General features: G+C 35.8%; 1 protein-coding gene across 1 annotated transcript in view; it reads left to right on the top strand.

Moving 5' to 3' along the window:
- Positions 1-20,476, top strand: part of BTAF1 (B-TFIID TATA-box binding protein associated factor 1) — an 87,764-nt gene that overhangs the window by 26,068 nt on the left and 41,220 nt on the right. The window contains exons 5-14 of the mRNA XM_027529333.1: positions 4,560-4,723; positions 7,384-7,520; positions 9,083-9,212; positions 9,472-9,540; positions 10,530-10,619; positions 11,525-11,620; positions 11,730-11,906; positions 12,604-12,744; positions 13,559-13,683; positions 16,193-16,313. Coding sequence (XP_027385134.1) covers positions 4,560-4,723; positions 7,384-7,520; positions 9,083-9,212; positions 9,472-9,540; positions 10,530-10,619; positions 11,525-11,620; positions 11,730-11,906; positions 12,604-12,744; positions 13,559-13,683; positions 16,193-16,313 — 1,250 coding nt within the window. The remainder of the gene's footprint in view (positions 1-4,559; positions 4,724-7,383; positions 7,521-9,082; positions 9,213-9,471; positions 9,541-10,529; positions 10,620-11,524; positions 11,621-11,729; positions 11,907-12,603; positions 12,745-13,558; positions 13,684-16,192; positions 16,314-20,476) is intronic.

The raw sequence follows: 20,476 nt of genomic DNA, 5'->3' as shown, positions 1-20,476 counted from the left end.
TTATTTCATTTTCTGGCTGAATAACATTCCATTGTATGAATATAACATTTTGTGTATTCATTCATTGTTTGAAGACATTTGGGTTGTTCCTACCTTTTTGGCTTTTATGTAATGCTGCAATAAATGTTCATGTACAGATTTTTGTACATGTATGTTTTCATTTCTTCTATGTAGATACCTTTTGTTGACTATGAGGGCTACTCCATTTCTTCTAAGGGATACTTACCACACTAGTAGATATCATGGTCCTTTGACTGTGCAGATCACAACAAACTTGGAAAATTCTTAAAGAGATGGGAATACCAGACCACCTTATCTGCCTCCTGAGAAATATGTATATAGGTCAAGAAACAACAGTTAGAACCGGACATGGAACAATGGATTGTAAAACTGGGAAAGGAGTATGTCAGTTCTATATATCGTCACCTGCTTATTTAACTTGTATGCAGAGTACATCATGTGAAATGCTGGACTGGATGAAGCACAAGCTGAAATCAAGATTGCTGGGAGAAATATCAATAACCTCAGATATGCAGATGACACCACCTTTATGGCAGAAAGCGAAGAGGAACTAAGGAGCCTCTTGATGAAAGTGAAAGAGGAGAGTGAAAAAGCTGGCTTAAAACTCAGTGTTCAAAAAAAAATAAGATCATGGCATCCAATCCCATCACTTCATGACAAATTGATGGGGAAGCAATGCAAACAGTGAAAGACTTTATTTTCTTGGGCTCCAAAATCATTGCAGATGGTGACTGTAGCCATGAAATTAAAAGATGCTTACTCCTTGGAAGGAAAGTTATGACCAACCTAGACAGCATATTAAAAAACAGAGACATTACTTTGTCAACAAAGGTCTGTCTAGTCAAGGCTATGGTTTTTCCAGTAGTCATGTATGAATGTGAGAGTTGGACTACAAAGAAAGCTGAGTGTAGAAGAATTGATGCTTTTGAACTGTGGTGTTAGAGAAGACTCTTGAGAGCCCCTTAGACTGCAAGGAGATCCAACCAGTCCATCCTAAAGGAAATCAGTCCTGAATGTTCATTGGAAGGACTGATGCTGAAGCTGAAGCTCCAATACTTTGGCCACCTGATGCGAAGAATTGATTCATTAGAAAAGACTGTTGCTGGGAAAGATTGAAGGCAGGAGGAGAAGGGGACGACAGGATGAGATGGTTGAATGGCATCACCAACTTGATGGACATGAGTTTGAGCAAGCTCTGGGAGGTGATGATGGACAGGGAAGCCTGGCGTGCTACAGTCTGTGGGGTTGCAAAGAGTCGGACTTGACTGAGTGACTGAACTGAACTGATGTAGATTCCTAAGAATGGACTTCCTGGGTCTTGTGGTAACTGTTTTACTATTTGAGAAACTGCCAGACTGTTCTCCAGACTGGTTTCACCATTTCACATTCCTTTAACAGGATACAAATGTTCCAGTTTCTCCACAATCCTTGCCAATGTTTGCTTATTATTCACTGATTTTGACTATATCTATACCAGTGACTATAAAGTGATACCTCATTATCCTTTTGATTTGCATTTTTCTGATGACTAATGATGTTGAACATATATTCATGTGTTTATTGACCATTTCTATATATTTTTCTTTGGAGAGTTGTCTATTCATGTTGTTCGCCCATTTTTAAGTGGAATATCTGTTCTTTTATTAATGAGATATAAGAGTTCTTTATATATTCTGTGTATAAACCTCTTATCTAATAAATGATTGACATATATTTCCTCCCATTCTATGCATTATCTTTTCACTTTCCTGACCTTCAAAGCATAAAGTTTTTAATTTTAATGAAATCCTGTTTATCTTTTTCCTTTTGTTTCTCAAGCTTTTTGATATCATACGATAGAAGATTTTGCCAAATCTGAGGTCATATTTATCCCTTTGTTTTCTCTAAGAGTTTCATAGTTTAACTCTTACTGTTAGGTATTTGATCTATTTTGAGCTTATTTTTGTATGTTGTGGGGTTAAGAGTCTTAACAGTTTTTTTTTCTTTTTGAGGGTTTTTTTTTTTTTTTTTGGTTGTTAATTATTTCTTTGGTTGCACTGGGTCTTCCTTGTTGGGCAGAGGTTTTCTCTAGATGAGTGGGGGCTGCTCTGCTTGTGGAGCACAGGCTTGGCACTGTGGTGGCGTCACTTGTTGCAGAGCACAGGCTCCAAGTGCATGGACTTGAGTAGTTGTATCACGTGGGCTTAGTAGTTTTGGCTTGTGAGCTTTAGTTGCCCTGTGGCATGTGGAATCTTCCTGGGCCAGGGATCGAATTGGTATCCCCTTCATTGGCAGGTGGATTCTTAAACACCGTACCACCAAGGAAGTCCCCAATATCATTTTTTTATATGTGGCTATTCTGTTGTCTCAAGACCATTTGTTGAAAAGATTCTTTTTTTCTCCATTGAATTGTTTTTGCACCCTTGTCTGCAGACATATAGTCTTATTTCTGAACTCTCAATTCTATTTGATTGATGTCTGGGTCAGTATTTCATTGTCTTGATCACTGTTGCTTTCTAGAAGTAATTTTTAAAATCAGGAAGTATGACCCTCCAACTTTGTTGTTGTTTTTCAGGATTATTTTGGATATTCTTGGTCTCTTGCATTTCTGTATGAATTTTAAGATCAGTGTGTCAGTGTCTGTGAAAAACCAGCTGATATTTTGATAGAAATTGTTTTGAATCTGTATATCAATTTGAGAAGTACTACTGTCTTACTGTTAGGTATTCTGATCCATTAACATAGAATGTTCTTCTGTTTATTGAGATCTTTAATTTCTTAAACTAATATTTTGTAGTTTTAAAAATATAAATTCTTAAGTTTTGCTTTTGATGTTATTAGAATTATTTTGTTATTTTTATATTTAAGTCGTTTGTTTATTCAAATCTTCTTCCCCTTCCCTGTTCTTTAGATGAGGGACTTTGTATAGCTTTACCTTTGAATTCACTTACACTTTGTCCTGTTATCTCAATTAAGTTGTTAAGCACATTTGTTGACTTAAAATTTTCAAGTATTGTTTAGTTCCAGACTCACTTTAAAAAAAAACTGGCATGTTTTGCACATATAAGTCACCCTTTTCAAGTATATGATTCTGTTTTTTAAAATAGTTTCTGTTTCTGTAATGAGGTATCCTATCTTCTCATTATTGTGACAGTATCTTCCTTTACATTGAATATTGTTATATTAGTTGCTTAAAAATTTTGTCTTCCAGTTCCAACATCTAGGTGATTTAAGAATTTATCTCCATTAACTGGCTTTCTTTTGGGATGGGTTACATTTTCTTGATTCTTTGTATGTCAGTTATTTTGGATTGTATTTCTCATATTGTAAATGTTTATACTGCAGGCTAGATTCTGTTATATTCTTCAGAGTGTTTTGATTTGTTTGGTTGTTTTTGCTTGCTTGTTTTAATAGGTATTTAATTTGATGAAACTCAAATTGCAAACTCGATCTCATTTGTGGTGGGCAACAATTCAAATCTCAATTCAATTTTTAGCTTTATTTGAACTATTTGGAGTCTGTGCTGTCCGTGCATATTTCAGAGATCATCCAGAGATTTGGCTTTCTGTCTGGTTCTATTCTTTCTGGGTTTTTTCTCTATTTTCCAATAGTTATGCTGTTCCTGACTCTCTTTCCTCTAGTTTTTCAAGCCAGACATACTGGGTTTTTGCACAACTTTTAAATGTAGGATATGACTGCCCAATATACCGTAGACTGGGTCTACCTTTAGGCTAAAAAGGTTCAAAAATGGGAAAGTCACTTAATGCCGTGCTTTCTTCCGGGCACTGATGACTCCTCCAAGTATATGCCTGCTTTTGTTCTCTTTCCAGTGCCTTCGGGTAGTTGTTTACTTTTTTTTAGCTAGAATTTGTTATCTTTGGAGTCCAAAAGAACTTAGTCAGCTGTTATTGGAAACTAATGATAGAACCATATCTTGCAGCTTAAATATTTTAAGCCCAAATTTTTATTTTTAAAATGATATCTTTTGATCTATTTTCTATTGAAATATTGAGGGATTTTACTTGGAACATTCAAAATCTACTTTTATGCCTTTGTCTTTTATTTGGGGTATCAAATAGATAACTAAATAAACAGAGGACTATAAAGGCCACACTTGGAATAAACATGTATTTGTTGAGATCTTTTCTGTCAAATAGAGTCTAGATTTTTTTTTTAAAGCCTGGCTAGATATTTCGGAGAATGTACAAAGGGTAGCTATAAAAGAATAAGATTGGTTTATCTTCATAGGAATATATCTTATTTTATATATACTTGATAATTGACAGTTAGGGCAGTGGGGTAACATCAGTGAGTGATATTACTCCTAGAGTGTTTTTGTTAGCTAGAATGCTATTTTCCGAGATTCAGTAAAATATTTACTCTATTAGATAATAAAGTTTATGACATGTTCAGAGATTGTGAGTGGTGTGGTTTGTTTTATTATCAAGAGAGGTGTTCTAATAGTTTAAAAAACTTTTTTAATTTAATCGAGTTTGATCTTCATGTATAGAAAGTGTCTTAACTGATATGAAAAAAATACATTTCTTTTTTGTTTAAAGGTGAAGTGGATCCTAAGGAGAGGATAGCACGCCAACGAAAGCTGTTACAGAAAAAACTTGGCCTTAATATGGGAGAAGCGATTGGAATGAGCACTGAAGAGCTCTTTAATGATGAAGATTTGGATTATACCCCAACTTCAGCAGCCCTTGTAAACAAACAACCTGTAGGTAAAACCTTTGGTTGTCTGACTGCAAGTAATAATACAGGCGATTTGCTTTTATTTTGATATGCAATTGCAATTAAAAAAAAAAGCGCTCCTTATTTCTGCTCATTGTTGCTTAGTGTCACCGTAATTTACTATCTCCATAAGTTGACTTTTTAGTGCTAGATTCTGAAGAGGTAGAAGGCAGCCTTTGCCTGCCTCATAGATGCTAGGCTAGTAGATAAAAGCCGCGGTGGGCCTCTCAGGAGACACTGGTGTTGAGAAATCATAGTTGCGCCAGTTGCTCTTTCTTTATTCTTCAATGAAGAAAAAAAAATATTTCAGAGGGTAGGAGATAGTAAGGGCTATTATAGTTAGATATGCTGATACTGGAAATCTTTAGAGCTGGTTCTTTTGAGAAAGAGCAAACAGGATGAAAATTTTGAAACAGTGCAAAAGGACCTACGATATGAAGTAAGCGTCTTTGTGATAAATGATGGGCACACATTTCCCTGTATCTCACAGCAACCCTTTAGAAATTATTTGTCCTTTTTTCCTGAAATTTTCTGTGTACGCACAAGTCCTTGTTAAGCCATGTCTGCCTGTGTGTGTGGGCTTCCACGGTGAGACACAGTGGGAAAGAATCCATCTGCCAGTGCAGGAGACACAGGACACATGGGTTTGATCCCTGCATCAGGAAGATCCCCTGGAGCAGGAGATGGTAACCCACTCTAGAATTCTTACCTAGAAAATTCCACGGACAGAGGAGCCTGGCAGACTGCAGTCCATGGGGTCATAAAGAGTCAGACATGACTGAGCATGCATCCATACCCGTCCATATATACAGACTGATCACCTTGGTTTTTGATAACTTCTTTCTGTTTATATGGCTGTACCATAATTTTGCTCTGTATTTTTCCTGTTTCTGTTTTTCCAATTCCCAGTGGATGCCTGTGTGCTTCTTTTTTTATGCATTAAAATCTTCATAAGCTCCAGTAAAAGCTCTGGCTCTCTCTCCTCAGAAGAATGTACATACACGTGAAATAGTACCTTTCAGGGGATTTAGTGCTCTTCTTGGCCTGCTTTACATGAGACCCATGTCTTCTCATTCCCTTGGCCTTTCCTTTTGCTTGAGTAGAGAATGGTTCTATTTGCCATTATTCTAGTTGTCCTCTAAATCATTAGAATTTGTAAGTAAGTTTTTTAGCATTGAGGAGTGTGTGATGATAATGGGACTTTTGTAGACAAGGAAAAAAGAGTAGATTCTGGAGGGAAGAGTATAAAGAGGCAGAAAATATAATAACAAACATGAAAGAACAGAAAGATGGAGTATGAACTGAAGCATAAGATATAAATAAAAAGCAACAGAATAAAATAAATGAAAACAAACGTGATCACAGTGTGGTAATTGGATATTGTGTACGGAAATTAATAGGTGTATTAGAGAAAATAGGCTATAGACAGAATAATTGGAAAGGAGATGGCAGCAGCAAATTTGGCAGAATCCAAATTTGGTTGGCTTTAGATGTCAGGGACCTTTGGGAAGAGCTGCTGAGGTTTACTGTTGTATTATAGTGCTCATCACTGCTCTGTTGCCTTGTATATATGCTAGTGGTCCCTGGACCAAGTCTATAGCAGGGCACCCACACCAGTGACCCTGACTGGTTGTGGTAATGTACATTTCAGTTGAATCTTAAATCAGTTAAGGGCAGAAGGATTTTTAGGCTTGTATTAAAGCATTTTATTCACAGCCTTAATAATGTCTCCTATGAATGGAAGAAGGAGCAAAAGTGGTATGCAGTGAGTGGTTAAGAGGGAAAGACCAGTTACTTATCAGGTCTTCATTCTTAGTTGTATCCGACCCTTTGTGACTCCTTGGACTGTAGCCTGCCAGACTCCTCTGTCCATATACTTTTCCAGGCAAGAATAGTGGAGTGGGTTGCCATTTCCTACTCCAGGGGATCTTCCCAACCCAGGGATTGAACCCGGGTCTCCTGTGTCTCCTGCATTGCTGCAGAATCCTACCTGCTGAGCCATCTGGGAAGCCAGTTACTTATGGCTATAATTACTTTTATTTTTTTAGTAGAAGATGATTATAATTTTTTAAAAAATTGACATTCTTAATGCTTACATTACGGCTTCCCTGGTAGCTCAGTTGGTAAAGAATCTGCCTGCAGTCTGAGAGACCCGGGTTCAATCCTGGGTCGGGAAGATCCCTTGGAGAAGGGAATGGCAAACCACTCCAGTATCCTTGCCTGGAAAATCTCACGGATAGAGGAACCTGGTGGGCTACAGTCCATGGGGTTGCAAAGAGTCGGGCATGACTGAGTGACTTCAGCGACTAACATGCTTACAACTTTTAGATTATATTATGTTTTTTTAAAGTTTCACCTCTTCAGAGTCCTCACTGGAGTCAGGATCATACATTTTTGCCACATCTATGACATAAAGTTAAGAAACACATGAGCTTTTCCTGGCAACTGGAAGAATAGGGAAGAAGGAAGAAGAGAGTGAAATTATGGTACAGCTATAACAGCAGAATAGCATAAATCTGTCAAAGAAGAATGTAATCAGTTTGTTTATAGTGAAACTTATAGACTTTAGTCCTCTTCTGAGGCTGAGACTGTGGGTATATATTTTAACTTCAAAAGTTCAAACTGCACATTCTTTTATTCTTTTAGACTCTCCAGGCCGCTGAACTGATTGACTCAGAGTTTCGAACAGGAATGAGCAATAGACAAAAGAACAAAGCTAAAAGAATGGCCAAATTATTTGCAAAACAGAGATCCAGGGATGCAGTAGAAACGAATGAGAAGAGGTAGTAATCCTTTTTTTGCTCATTTATGTATGTATTTTAGTTATACCATTTTATTTAATTAAAGTTTTTTAAATTGGAGGATAATTGCTTTACAATATTGTGTTGTTTTCTGCCATACAACAGTGTGAATCAGTCATAACTGTGTGTGTGTGTGTCCCCTCTCTTTTGAGCCTACCTCCCACCTCACCCCCATCCCACCCCTCTAGGTCGTCACAGAGTGCCAGGCTAGGCTCCGCATGTTATATAGCAGCTTCCCACTGGCTGTTTTACGTATGGTAGTGTAAATATGTCAGTGCTACTTCCTCAGTTTGTTTCATGCTCCCCTTCCCCTGCTGTGTCCATAAATCTGTTCTCTACATCTGTATCTCCATTCCTTCTCTGCAGGTAAGTTTATCAGTATGATTTTTTAGATTCCATATATGTGCATTAGTATATGATACTTGTTTTTCTTTGACTTATTTCACTCTGTATAATAGGCTCTAGGTTCATCCACCTTACTACAACTGACTCAGATCTGTCTCTCTTTATGGCTGAGTAATATTCCACTTTATGTGTGCATATACATATGCAACAACTTCATATTCATCTGTCAGTAGACATCTAGGTTGCTTCCATGTTCTGGCTTTTGTAAATAGTACTGCAGTGAACATTGGAGTACATGTGTATTTTTGAACTGTCATTTTCTCAGAGTATTTGCCCAGCAGTGAGATTGCTGGGCCATATGGTAGTTTATTCCTAATTTTTTAAGGAATCTCCATACTGTTCTCCTTAGTGGGTGTATCAACTTACATTCCCACCAACAGTGCAAGGAGGTTCCCTTTTCTCCATATCATCTCCAAAATTTATTGTTTGTAGACTTTTTTGATGATGGCCATTCTGACTGGTATGAGGCAATACCTCATTGTAGTTTTGATTTACATTTCTCTAATAATGATCCATTTTTTTGCTTATTTAAAACAGTGATGTTGGTTAACTTAAATCTTGGTCTGCTTGATTTCCAAAAACATTTTGATGACATTGCCTTTAGCTGTGGAGTACCGTTTGGATTGTTTTGCTCAATTGTCAGAGAGCGTATTTACTGTTACTAGAGACTAGGACAACTTCCCCAGGAAGATCCATATATGCAGATTTTTTTTTTCCATAATAATTACGAGCTCTGAATGAGGATTGAAGATCTTCCAAGGGGAGTGCATTCCAGGTAAAGGGAACAAGTATAAATACCTGAATCATGTAATATTCAAGAAACAGAAAGGTTGTATGGCTGGGATGAGTAGACAGAAGTAAGAGTATTAGAGAGTGAATTCAGAGAGATGGCCTGAGGGCTACAAGTTAAGACTGCTACTTTTGTAAGGTGAGAACTGTCACCATATTACATCATATGTTTTTTGGCTGAGGGCTAAGCCAAATAGTAGGTAATAATCCAGGGTTATTTACCAAATCCTGTTGTAGGAAAGAGCTCTGTGGGTAAACACAGTCTACTTTCTTACATTCATTGTGGTCCACAGTGTTCTGTATTCACTTCTTTTAAATAAATGGTGACCTTTTTTTTTTTTTTTTTTAAGCAATGATAGCACAGATGGGGAACCAGAAGAAAAGAGACGAAAGACATCAAATGTTGTTATTAATCAGTCTGCAGTTGATTCCAAAGTTCTGATTGATAATATTCCAGACAGCTCTCCCTTAATTGAAGAGGTACTACTGAAATACCCTGAAGCATCCTTTGAAATCATTTATAATTTTTTCATACTAATGTATTAGTAGATGGTATATAATATAATAATCTGTTAATTGAGAAATTTTGTTATTAAAAATCAAAGTACTTTTTGTTAGTAAAATTTTTTGATTATTTAAAAGCCTGACTATTATTGTTAGTCCTACAAATAAATACACTTAAATTATTGGCATAAAATAGATCTTTTAAAGTAATATTTATTTGGTTTTTCTTATTCAGACAAATGAATGGCCTTTGGAAAGCTTTTGTGAAGAACTTTGCAATGACCTTTTTAATCCCTCCTGGGAGGTAGGATTTCTTCATTACAATTTCTCTCAACTCTGTTTTCTTTGCTAATGATAGAAACCATATCAATCATAATCTGTCTTGTCAGAGTCCTTATTTTTCCCCTATGTCCCTCTCAGAACCACTTGTCAGGGCACTTCATAAAGAGTTGCATATCTCTCTAAGTAAAAAACTTCCTTTGGAAGTGGACAGTTTTGATTAAGACCAGTAGTTTGCAAGTGGTAGCTTAGCCTCAGAAATATTTCTTCAAAAAAGATCTTGAACAGCTCTCAGTATGTAGAAGAGATGAAAGTGAAGTTCTTCTGGTTGAAATTGAGGGTTGGTAGTCTCAAAAGATTCTTTGGTTGGTCTCTGAGTAATTTTACAACACTGTTTTGGAATACCTTTTAGCTTTAGGTTTGCCTTTAGCTTTCTGCTCCGAGATGTACTTCTGTTCGAAACTGTTCACGTTTTAACTCGAATGGGGCCTTTAGTAATGGGGGCAGTGTCGGTGGCGTGTTTCCCCTCCCAGGTGACATTGCAGAAGCTTCAGGGCTACAATAAAGTGTTAGTCATGAGACATTTTATTTAAATTGGCTTCCTTTGATGTTTAACACTGGTGGCTTTGAACCTTAGTTTTGATGTATTTATTTCTAAAATATTGGTGTTTGGACTATAAAGAACATTATATGATGCTTCTTTTCTCTCCTTTGCTGTAGATAATGCTGAATGCAAGTAGAGAGTAGAGGAATGACAGCCAAGCAGATTAGTATCTCAGAACTCAGCATAGCTATTTTTTGCCTTTAAAAAAAATAAAATCCATATAATCAAACTTGTGAGATAAATATATGTAACTCTTCTTGGATAGTAGAAGAAAAACACATTCTTGTGAAGTCCCACTCAGTTTGTTCCAATTTCTTAAAAATCTAGTATCCCTTTTTCATATTGAAGAAAAGTTAAACACTGTTTCTTAAGCATTTAACCTCCGATATTTGCTTCTTGGTTCTTTTTAGGTTCGACATGGTGCAGGCACTGGACTTAGGGAAATCCTTAAAGCTCATGGGAAAAGTGGTGGTAAAATGGGAGATAGCACTTTAGAAGAGGTAAGTGTAAGTGTAGTAAATCAAAATTATCATCAGATTTCAGTAGATCTCCTCTTTCTCAGGAAAGTAGCAGAGGATGTGCCATGAAGTAGAAATGAGAGGTAAATAGTAAGAAATATGGAGGGGTGAACATAAGGAAAAAGGTTAAAAAATTAGGAAGAGGTTTATTTATATTATAGATAGAGAAAGAATGAGTTCAGGGGAAAGATATGTTCAGAAATACAGAGTGGAAAAGTATGTAGAAGCACTCATATTTGAGCAGGGTGTAATAGAATGTAGAGTGAGATGAATGAGAGTATAGTTTAAAGGTCAATAAGCAGTGTGACTGGTGTAACATGGAGGCAGTAGTAATAGGCTAGATAATAGATACTTTGGCCACCTGATGTGAAGAACTGACTCATAGGACAAGACCCTGATGCTGGGAAAGATTGAGGGCTGGAGGAGAAGGGGACGACAGAGGATGAGATGGTTGGATGGCATCTTGGACTTGATGGACATGAGTTTGAGCAAGCTCTGGGAGTTGGTGATGGACTGGGAAGCCTGGCGTGCTGCAGTCTATGTGGTCGCAAACAGTCGGACACAACTGAGCGACTGAACCGAACTGAATAGATGTAGTTGATATTACAACAACCTTAAGTGGTTTCTCAATTTCTCTGGGAGTGCAAGTAAAATAATAGAATTCATGAATTTTATAGATTTTGGTACAGTATATCCAAATAAATAATCATCAAAGAAGATGTGGTTAATATTGAAGGTAGTAACTGGGACTGTTCCATAGTTTGGTTATTGTTCCTACAGCTAAAATAATCTGTCCCAGTGTTTTGTTTTAGTTTGCTGTAATAGTTTAGTTTTGATTTTTGGACCTAATATGTTTTAATGTGTTATTAAAATGATAATTTTAACAGATGATTCAACAGCATCAAGAGTGGTTGGAAGACTTGGTTATTAGACTCCTTTGTGTGTTCGCTTTAGACAGATTTGGAGACTTTGTTTCTGATGAAGTAAGTATCTAAGGGAGGCTTTACCCAATCAGATTTCAGATTCTTAAAATATATATATATGTATATATTTTTTTTGCAAATGTGAATTTTCTTGCTTTCTCATTTTTAGGTTGTGGCACCGGTTCGTGAAACTTGTGCTCAAACGTTAGGTGTGGTGTTAAAACACATGAATGAAACAGGAGTTCATAAGACTGTGGATGTGCTGCTTAAATTACTTACACAAGAACAGTGGGAAGTTAGACATGGTGGTCTGCTAGGAATAAAGTATGCTTTGGCAGTTCGTCAGGTAAACACTTCAGTTTTTGAAGCATGTATGGGAGAGTTTTCCCCCTCTTAGTTTATTCTCATTAATTAAATGAACTGGCTCTAGATTCTTAGTGTTACAGATAAGCCAGTCCTTCAAGATTTGCCTCCTTGAGGTAGTATCATAGAGACAGGTGATGCTACTAACAATTTAAGTATGAATTAAAAGAGAATTATGCTTGGAAACCTGTTTCTGTTTCATAGCAAGCCCAATTCTCAGTGAGATTTCTAGTGTATGATCACAGGAGTAACCTTTGGGTGCTGACTGTTGGGGCAATTGAAAAGAGGGTAGGTTGGAGTAATGAGAAGCAGGAAGAGATGATTTTCTTTTTTCTTTTCTCATATTCCCTTTGGTTGTCAGTGATTGAGATAGAAGTTCAGGTTCTAGCATAGGAGTATATATGTATGTGTATTCACAGTGGGAATTCATGTTCCTGCCTTGAAAACACGTTCTGATGTTTCAAGTCACATTGAATAGCGAAGTATTAATACTATTATGTTCTTTTTCAAATGAGATTAATTACATAGGCGTCTAATGACACTGTTTTCATTTCTGTTTACATGGTTCTTTTAAAATAAATATTGGAATTTATACTTTTGTATGTTAATTTAATAAAAGATTTTTTAAGCACATCACTTGCACTATAGAAATTAATCTGTTTTGGTGTACTCTTTTACAGGATGTAATTAATACTTTATTGCCTAAAGTTTTAACTAGAATAATTGAAGGACTCCAGGATCTTGATGATGATGTCAGAGCTGTTGCTGCAGCATCATTAGTACCTGTGGTAGAAAGCCTTGTGTATCTTCAGACACAAAAAGTAAATATTTTTGCATTTTTTTCCTATAGAGCCTTTTACATTTGTTGTGTAGCGTGTTAGAAAAAACATTGAGGTTGGTTTTTTTTTTTTTTTTTTTACATCTCCATTTTTCTTATGTCAGCCCTCTGGTGCATAAGATCTTGATATATATATTCTTGGGAAGAATGAATTGTGTCTTTTTATTCCCTTTCATGTACAGAATATGTGGAGAACTTCCTTAAAAAGAAAGCAACCATTCCTTGTTCATTTCATTCCTGGTTTTTAGGCAAATGAGATTTTTGCTTGTTTTGATTTTGACTTTTGATTTTTTATTATGTTTTCATTTTTGAAATGCCTCTTTTAAGGTCCATCTGATTTCCCTCTATTGTTAAAACCAGAACATGTGTATTTGAGAGTACTTCGAAAGCTCAGAAAATAAATTTGTCTTTTCATGATGATTAAGAACGTTTTAACTATATTAAAATTGCTCAGAGGGTCCTGACATATATGTGTAAGCTGTATTGTTTTCAAAGTTTATGATTCTTTTTTATGGAAAATACAGTTGGGATATCTTATTTCTTGAATTCTCCATCCATTATGAACCTCGCTAGAAAGGTAAATGCCAAAGTAAAGCTGAGTGGCATTAAAAAGAAGGGTAGAGAATTGTTGAAGACGAATAATGTTTCCTCCTTAACTTTACTCAGAACTGGGATTATCCAAGGTCATTGGGGTTGTATATGTTATTGAATCAATAGTGACTCCTGAAACACAGTTTGGCATGGCTGGTGAATATTTCTTGCAAAATTAATAACTTTTTTGATAACCAATCTTATAGGTACCTTTCATTATAAATACATTATGGGATGCTCTTCTGGAACTAGATGATCTAACAGCTTCAACAAATAGTATTATGACTCTTCTGTCATCCTTGTTAACTTATCCTCAGGTTCAACAATGCAGGTAATTATTTCTATTCAATGGAATAAAGTAGAAAGTGTTTACATACAGTTCCAGATAATTAAACATATGATCGTCTAGAATCTTTTAGAACAGCACTGTAAGTAGGGGATGCCAAAGACAGTTATTTTCAGGAGGACTTTTCTTCTTCATTCTCTAGCCACCAGCTCTTTGGGGGCAGAAACTTAGAGAGGCTATATTCTTGGGTTAATTCCATTATATAATCATTCAACTTGTTAATCCTATCATAGTTAACTTTAGATAAACAGTTATCCATTTTATTTTCACCCCTAGCTCTAGACTATAGAATTTTGTAGCCTTTGTGACTGTGGTTAATAGAATTATCAGTGAACATCAGTTTTACATTTCCAAATTTTGCTACTCTGTAAGCATTTTCTTCGTGATGTTCACAAAGAAATATTTTGATTTCAATAATCACTTAACAGGAAGGGAATACATAATAATGTAATACAATGTTCAAAAGCAGAGAATGGGTAAAGCAAAGACATAAACCAAAAATTTAGTGTCATTTATTTTACTGTCTTGATATCTGAAATGAAGCTTAGCTAATTAATGTATTCCCTGCCTTTTAGACTGGCTCCTAAATATTAATATCTTTGGAGATACAGAAAAAAAAATTAGATGAAAAAGTTAATTACTCTTCTTAGGCTAGTAAGTGTATTCAATGAATGTTTATGTAATTATGATTATAAATGATTTCTGGTCCTGTGAGTAAATCTGTTTCCAATGAAAATCATTGATGTGTGAAAAACATCACACATGTTTTTCATGTTTCACAAATAAATATTTTCTTGATTTCAGTAATCACTTATCAGGAAGGGAGAGAATGTTTCAGGTAATACTGACCTGCGGTCGTCCTTCAACGTTAAATTTAGGCTAGTGGGACAACCCAAAATTGGAATAGCAAAATAAGTGCCTATAAAGTGAAGAGAAAAATTGAAATGGTAGTGCATATATGGTGTTTCCTAATTTTCAGACACTTTCATTGGTATAAGGGTTAAATGAGTTAATCTGTGTGAAAGCCCTTCTCAAGCTGCAAAATGCAAGAATTCTTAATTATTATTAGGGGTTGGCAAACTTTTTCTGTCCAGATAGTGAGGCTTTGGCTTTGTGGCCATATGATCTCTGTCAAAGCTACTCAACTCTGTCTGTGTAGCACAAAAGCGCTTGTAGATGATACATAAAGGAATGAACGTACCTGTAATTCTATAAAACTTTATTTAAAAACTCATGTAGAGTGAACTTGAACTGTGAGCCTTGGTTTGTTTGCACTTGCCCTAAAAAATAAAAAAGGCTTTGGACTTAAAAAATGTATGTATATAATCAAGTGGACAGTGTTGGAAAAGCTAGATAATGTAAAAGCAAAATCAAAGAATGTAGTGAAAATTCTGTTAATTCAGTGTGAAATAATGTAGTTTTCGATCTTTTTTTTTTTTTTTTTCAAAATTGCCTTAGAAAATTTGCTTCATATGTTGTGATATTTGGCAGATACTTTCCAGCTTATGTAAGAAGAAATGCAGCATGTATTTGGAGCATGAAGAGTTACACTATTAACAAGACCTGCTATAATGCTTTTTCATATTTGAGTCTATTTTATGTCTGTGTGTGCATGTGTTTAAGTTGTAATTTTATAAGTAAATTTACTAGATGTGTAAATAAATGTAAAAGGCGACGTTCATTTAAATCTGCAAGTAATGAAAATATCATTAAAAGATGGACCTCCTTAGAGGAGCCAAAAGAACAGATAATTACACTGACATATTCTTTTTTCCTCATGTGTTTTTCTATCGAGGTATATATTTCAAATGCTACTCGTAAATAATTTGCTAATTTGAGGTGACTTTTATAAATGACTCATGGATGTGACAGGAATCCTATGGTCCAGGTTGTTAGCCAACTCGTGCCTTTGCTTGCTTTCACATTTAAAATCTAATCTGTGAGAAGGAAGATAATTTGAGTTTGCCATAAAATTTAGTAATGCTAGTTTAGGATAACAAATTCCAAAGCTACTACCATTACCATCTCTTGCTTCTTTTGATATATGATAGAGATGGCCTCAAAGGGGTATATAAATTCTGTGCACCTATTGGTTACCCGTTGGAGTTAATAGTAGGAAAGGATTAAGGATTAACAATCCTGATTTGTGTGTAAGCGGACTATCAACTAAGATACATGTCCCATTTTCCTGAGTGAGAACAGACTGAGAATAAATGCAGTTATATTGAAAAGTTCTAATTTGATAGAGGTGATTTATGGTATTAGTGCCACAGAATAACCTCATGTTAATGTTTCTGCATTTGTTCTATTCTGGTGGTACAATAACAGTTTCGTATGAGGGTGTTAAGCAAGTGTTCATAGGAAAATTGTATTGTCTTTTTAGAATTTATTCATCAAAAAAGTTGCTAGGTCCATAAGGAAATGATATTTAGATGATGTATCAACAGAATTTCAGCTAAGGATGAGTAAGATTGACCTGTGTCTTCTTCATTAGTATTCAGCAGTCACTCACAGTTTTAGTTCCACGTGTCTGGCCTTTTTTGCATCACACTATATCATCAGTTCGAAGAGCGGCCTTGGAGACTCTGTTCACTTTATTATCAACACAAGACCAGGTAAGAAGTAATACTACAGTAATCTTGAAATTTTTAGAGATTAATTTTGTAAGATCAATCTGACCACCAGGTTACCCTTGCTTCACATAAATATCAGGAGAATGCTAGGGCTAGTAAAACTGGTATGGTGACTATGTAGATACATAAAAATATAATCATCACAAGGGCAGAAATATTTTAATACTGTTCTAGATTGTATTCCCAGCCCATGGAATATTGCTTAACACAAAGGTGGCTCTCAGTAAGTTTTTGTTGAACCAAAGATTAAATCATCCCTTCCTATCAAAGATCATGTTATTCATTCTTTGCCTGCTCTGTATGGTTGACAGTTGGATGGTTGGCAAAAACCATCCCAGGTTAGAAAGCTACCTGTGAAGCTCTGCAGTGTGACTTGAAAAGACTGATAATACAATTGCTAGGCACTTACTTCCTTTTAAGGAATACTCAGTCTTAAGAGCATTTTATTTCCAAGGAGTAACACATTGAAATGCCTACAGAGAACCTTCAGGTAATATCACTGTGTAAATAGAAATCTGTTATGAGCTGAGTAATCCTTGCCCTGTCTGTAAAAGGCTTCACATTCCTGTTTTAAAAATAGACCTAAAGGTCAAACAAAATACTAGAATTTAGGGAAACATCATAAGGAATCCATTTCTTATGCTGTTACTTACAGGTGCTGCAGTTTGAGCCAGTGGTCTTTAAAAAACAATGGTTAATTTTCTTTTAGACTATATATTAATACTGTGGATAAATGTCTCTTTTGTGTTCATCAACCATGCATTCCTATGTGAATTAGGAATATTCCATGTAGACCTACTTTAATTTATAGCATGGTATTGTGTTGCACTACCATGAATCAACATTTGTAAATTTCCTTTTGCATTATCATTTTTGTCTGATCAGAATCTTCTAAGAAAAAACTATCATGTCCATTTTATTAATATAATGCTTAGTTGATCAGGCATGGGTTCTGAGTTTTCACATTATTATTATTATTTTTTTTTTCGGTTTTGTGAGTTTGGCCTAAGTGTTTTTGATGTAAATATTTTTAAATTCACTTTAGATAGACCTGTTAAAATGATCACATTTCTTCCCTTCATATTGTTGTTTTGTTTTTTTAATACACTTTACTTTTAGGAGCAATTTTAGGTTTACAGAAAAGCTGAGCAGAAAGTCCATAGTTCCTATATGCCCCTACCCATATGCACAGTTTCCCCTTTAGCTAACATGCATTAGTGTAGTGCATTTGTTGCAGTTGATGAACCAGTATTGATACATTATTAACTAAAGCCCACAGTTTACACTAGGGATTACTATTTATAGTGTAGATTCTATGGGTTGACATATGTACAGTGGTATGTGTTCACCATGAGAATATCATAAGGAATAGTTTCACTGCGCTAAAAAATGCCTGTGCTGCACCTGTGCATTTCCACTTTTCCTCCCTTCACAGCGTTAGCAACCACTACTCTTTTATTGTTCTCATACTTTTCCCTTTTCCAGAATACCACATAGTTAGAGTTACGTAGTATGTGGGCTTCCCTGGTGGCTCAGATAAAGAATCTGCCTGCAATGCAGGAAACTTGGGTTTGATCCCTGGGTTGGAAAGATCCCCTGGAGAAGGAAATGGCTACCCATTCCAGTATTCTTGCCTGGAGAATTCCGTGGACAGGGGAGCCTGGCAGGCTGCAGTCCATGGGGTGGCAAAGAGTTGGACACGACTGAGCCACACACATATGTAGTATATTGCCTTTTAATAGTGGCTTCTGTTTCATTTAGCATTACAAAATTAAGGTTTCTCTATGTCTTTTTTATAACTTGATAGTTAATTTCTTTTTATCACTTTATAATATTGCATTGTATGGATGTGACACAGTTCATATATTCACCTGTTAAAGGATATTTTCATTTCTTTCTGTTTTTATCAGTTTGAATGAAGTTTTAAACATTTGTGTGTCGGTTTTGGTATGGGCATAGTTTTCAGTGCACTTGGGTAAATACTAAAGCGCACAATTGCTGGATCATATGCTAAGAATATATTTAATTTTATAAGAAAACGTCTTCCAAAAATGTCTGTACCAATTTACATTTCCACCATCAATGAATTAGGAGTTTCTGTTGCCGTATATCCTCCCCCCAGCAATTGATGTTGTCAGTGTTGTTGATTTTAGCCTTTCTATAAGTGTGTAGTGGTATCTCACTATAGTTTAAACTTGAAGTTCTCTAATGATATATGATGTTGAACATCTTTTCATATGCTTATCTTTAGTAATTTTGTTTTGTTTTGCAAAACTGTAAGACTTTATAAGGAAGATAGCCTGAATCTTACAACTTATCCCACCATAAGTACGTATGCATATATGCTTGTCTCTAAAATGTTTTTGTATAGAACCACAGTTAATAAGTTATTTATAAATTCTCTTTTTTAAAAAAATTATTTGCCTGCACCACATGGCTTGGAGGATCCTAATTCCTTGACCAGGGATGGAATCTGGGCCCTGGGCAGTTGAAGCATGAAGTCCTAACCACTGGACTGCCAGGAAATTCCTGAAATCTCATTTGTATTAGGCTCTTTTATGACATACTTTGAAGATAAATTGTTTAATCCCTGTGCCTTTATCTCTGATGTTAACATGTGAAAGTATTAGCAAGTCTGGCTTCTCAGGGAGTATGAAATAAGAACTCTTAGGCAAACCAAATTAATTTTATTTGGTAATGACTTAAAAGGAGAAGGCAATGGCACCCCACTCCAGTACTGTTGCCCGGAAAATCCCATGGATGGAGGAGCCTGGTAGGCTGCAGTCCATGGGGTCGCATAGAGTTGGACATGACTGAAACGACTTAGCAGCAGCAGCAGCAGCAGCAATGACTTAAAATCAGGATGTAACTTTTTTTGGGGGGGGCTGAACTAAGAGCTTGACAAAGTGAAGTAATTTATCATTTGTTTTTCCTTTTTTAAAAAAGTTTTTATTGGAGTTTAGTTTATCATGTGTGAGCTTCTGCTGTGCAGCAAAATGAATCATACGTATATATTCATTTTTTTAGGTTCTCTTCCCATGTAGAGCATTACTTGATTTTACTTTCTATAGACTGTATTTATTCATGCAAGTTTATATATGAATGTATATGTTTATCTGTAAATTACTTCACTGGAATGTCTAGATTAATTCTTGTTCATAACCACTATATTTAATAGTGGTTTTAGTCAGAACTCAACTTAGGAACCCTTCCCTGGTGGCTCAGAGGATAAAGCATCTGCCTGCCATGCGGGAGACCCGGGTTTGATCCCTGGGTTGGGAAGATCCCCTGGAGAAGGAAATGGCAACCCACTCCAGTATTCTTGCCTGGAGAATCCCATGGACAGAGGAGCCTGGTGGGCTACAGTCTACGGGGTCGCAAAGAGTCGGACGTGACTGAGCAACTTCTCTTTCTTTCAACTAGGAAAATATATTCTGGACATTAACCTCTAGTTTAGCCATATTTTGTTGACTGGGTAAGCTTTTCCATTCTCTTTGCATCAGAGTCACCTTCTGAGTCATTGAAAATTTTAGTACATAAAAGTATTGATTTTTATTTAAAAGGCAAGCATTAGCATGATGCTTATAAATTTAGCATGAAGATATACATGAGATTGAGTTGGAATTTGGGGGCATATTTAGTCCAGGATGTAAGAAAATTTACTGTATGCATATTTAGAGAAGGGAATAAAGACCAAAAAAACAGAGCTGACTGAGACTTTGGCATTTGAGAACATTAGCATAATTAGGTATTGGTCAGATTTTATAAAGGTATGAAAAGAGAGCAAAGTTTAAATATTTATCTAACTTTCAATAAATATTGGTTGGACAAATAAAACAAGGCGTTACAAGTTGTCTAATTATAGAATTGGATTTTGTTTTTTGGCAGTGGGCCAAAATAGGATTTCAGACAAAATTAGTAGAGGAGCTGAGAACTCAGTATGATTCATAACTTTGATGTAGCTTCTTTCCAGGTTTTCTTCCCTGCAACCCCATATCATTTGATATGGAGATAGAAATGATGATACCTACTGACATGAATCAGGTATTCATGGTACATGATAATCAGATTGCTGCTCCCCCCCGCCGCCCACATCTACACACTTTATGGGTGTGCTTGTGGGAAGATAAAAGAGGGGGCATAGC

The sequence above is a fragment of the Bos indicus x Bos taurus genome, chromosome 26 (genome assembly GCF_003369695.1).
Source record: "Bos indicus x Bos taurus breed Angus x Brahman F1 hybrid chromosome 26, Bos_hybrid_MaternalHap_v2.0, whole genome shotgun sequence".
Lineage (NCBI taxonomy): Eukaryota > Metazoa > Chordata > Mammalia > Artiodactyla > Bovidae > Bos > Bos indicus x Bos taurus.
Note: the sequence above shows the minus strand (reverse complement) of the source record. Positions and strands in the feature narration are given on the sequence as shown.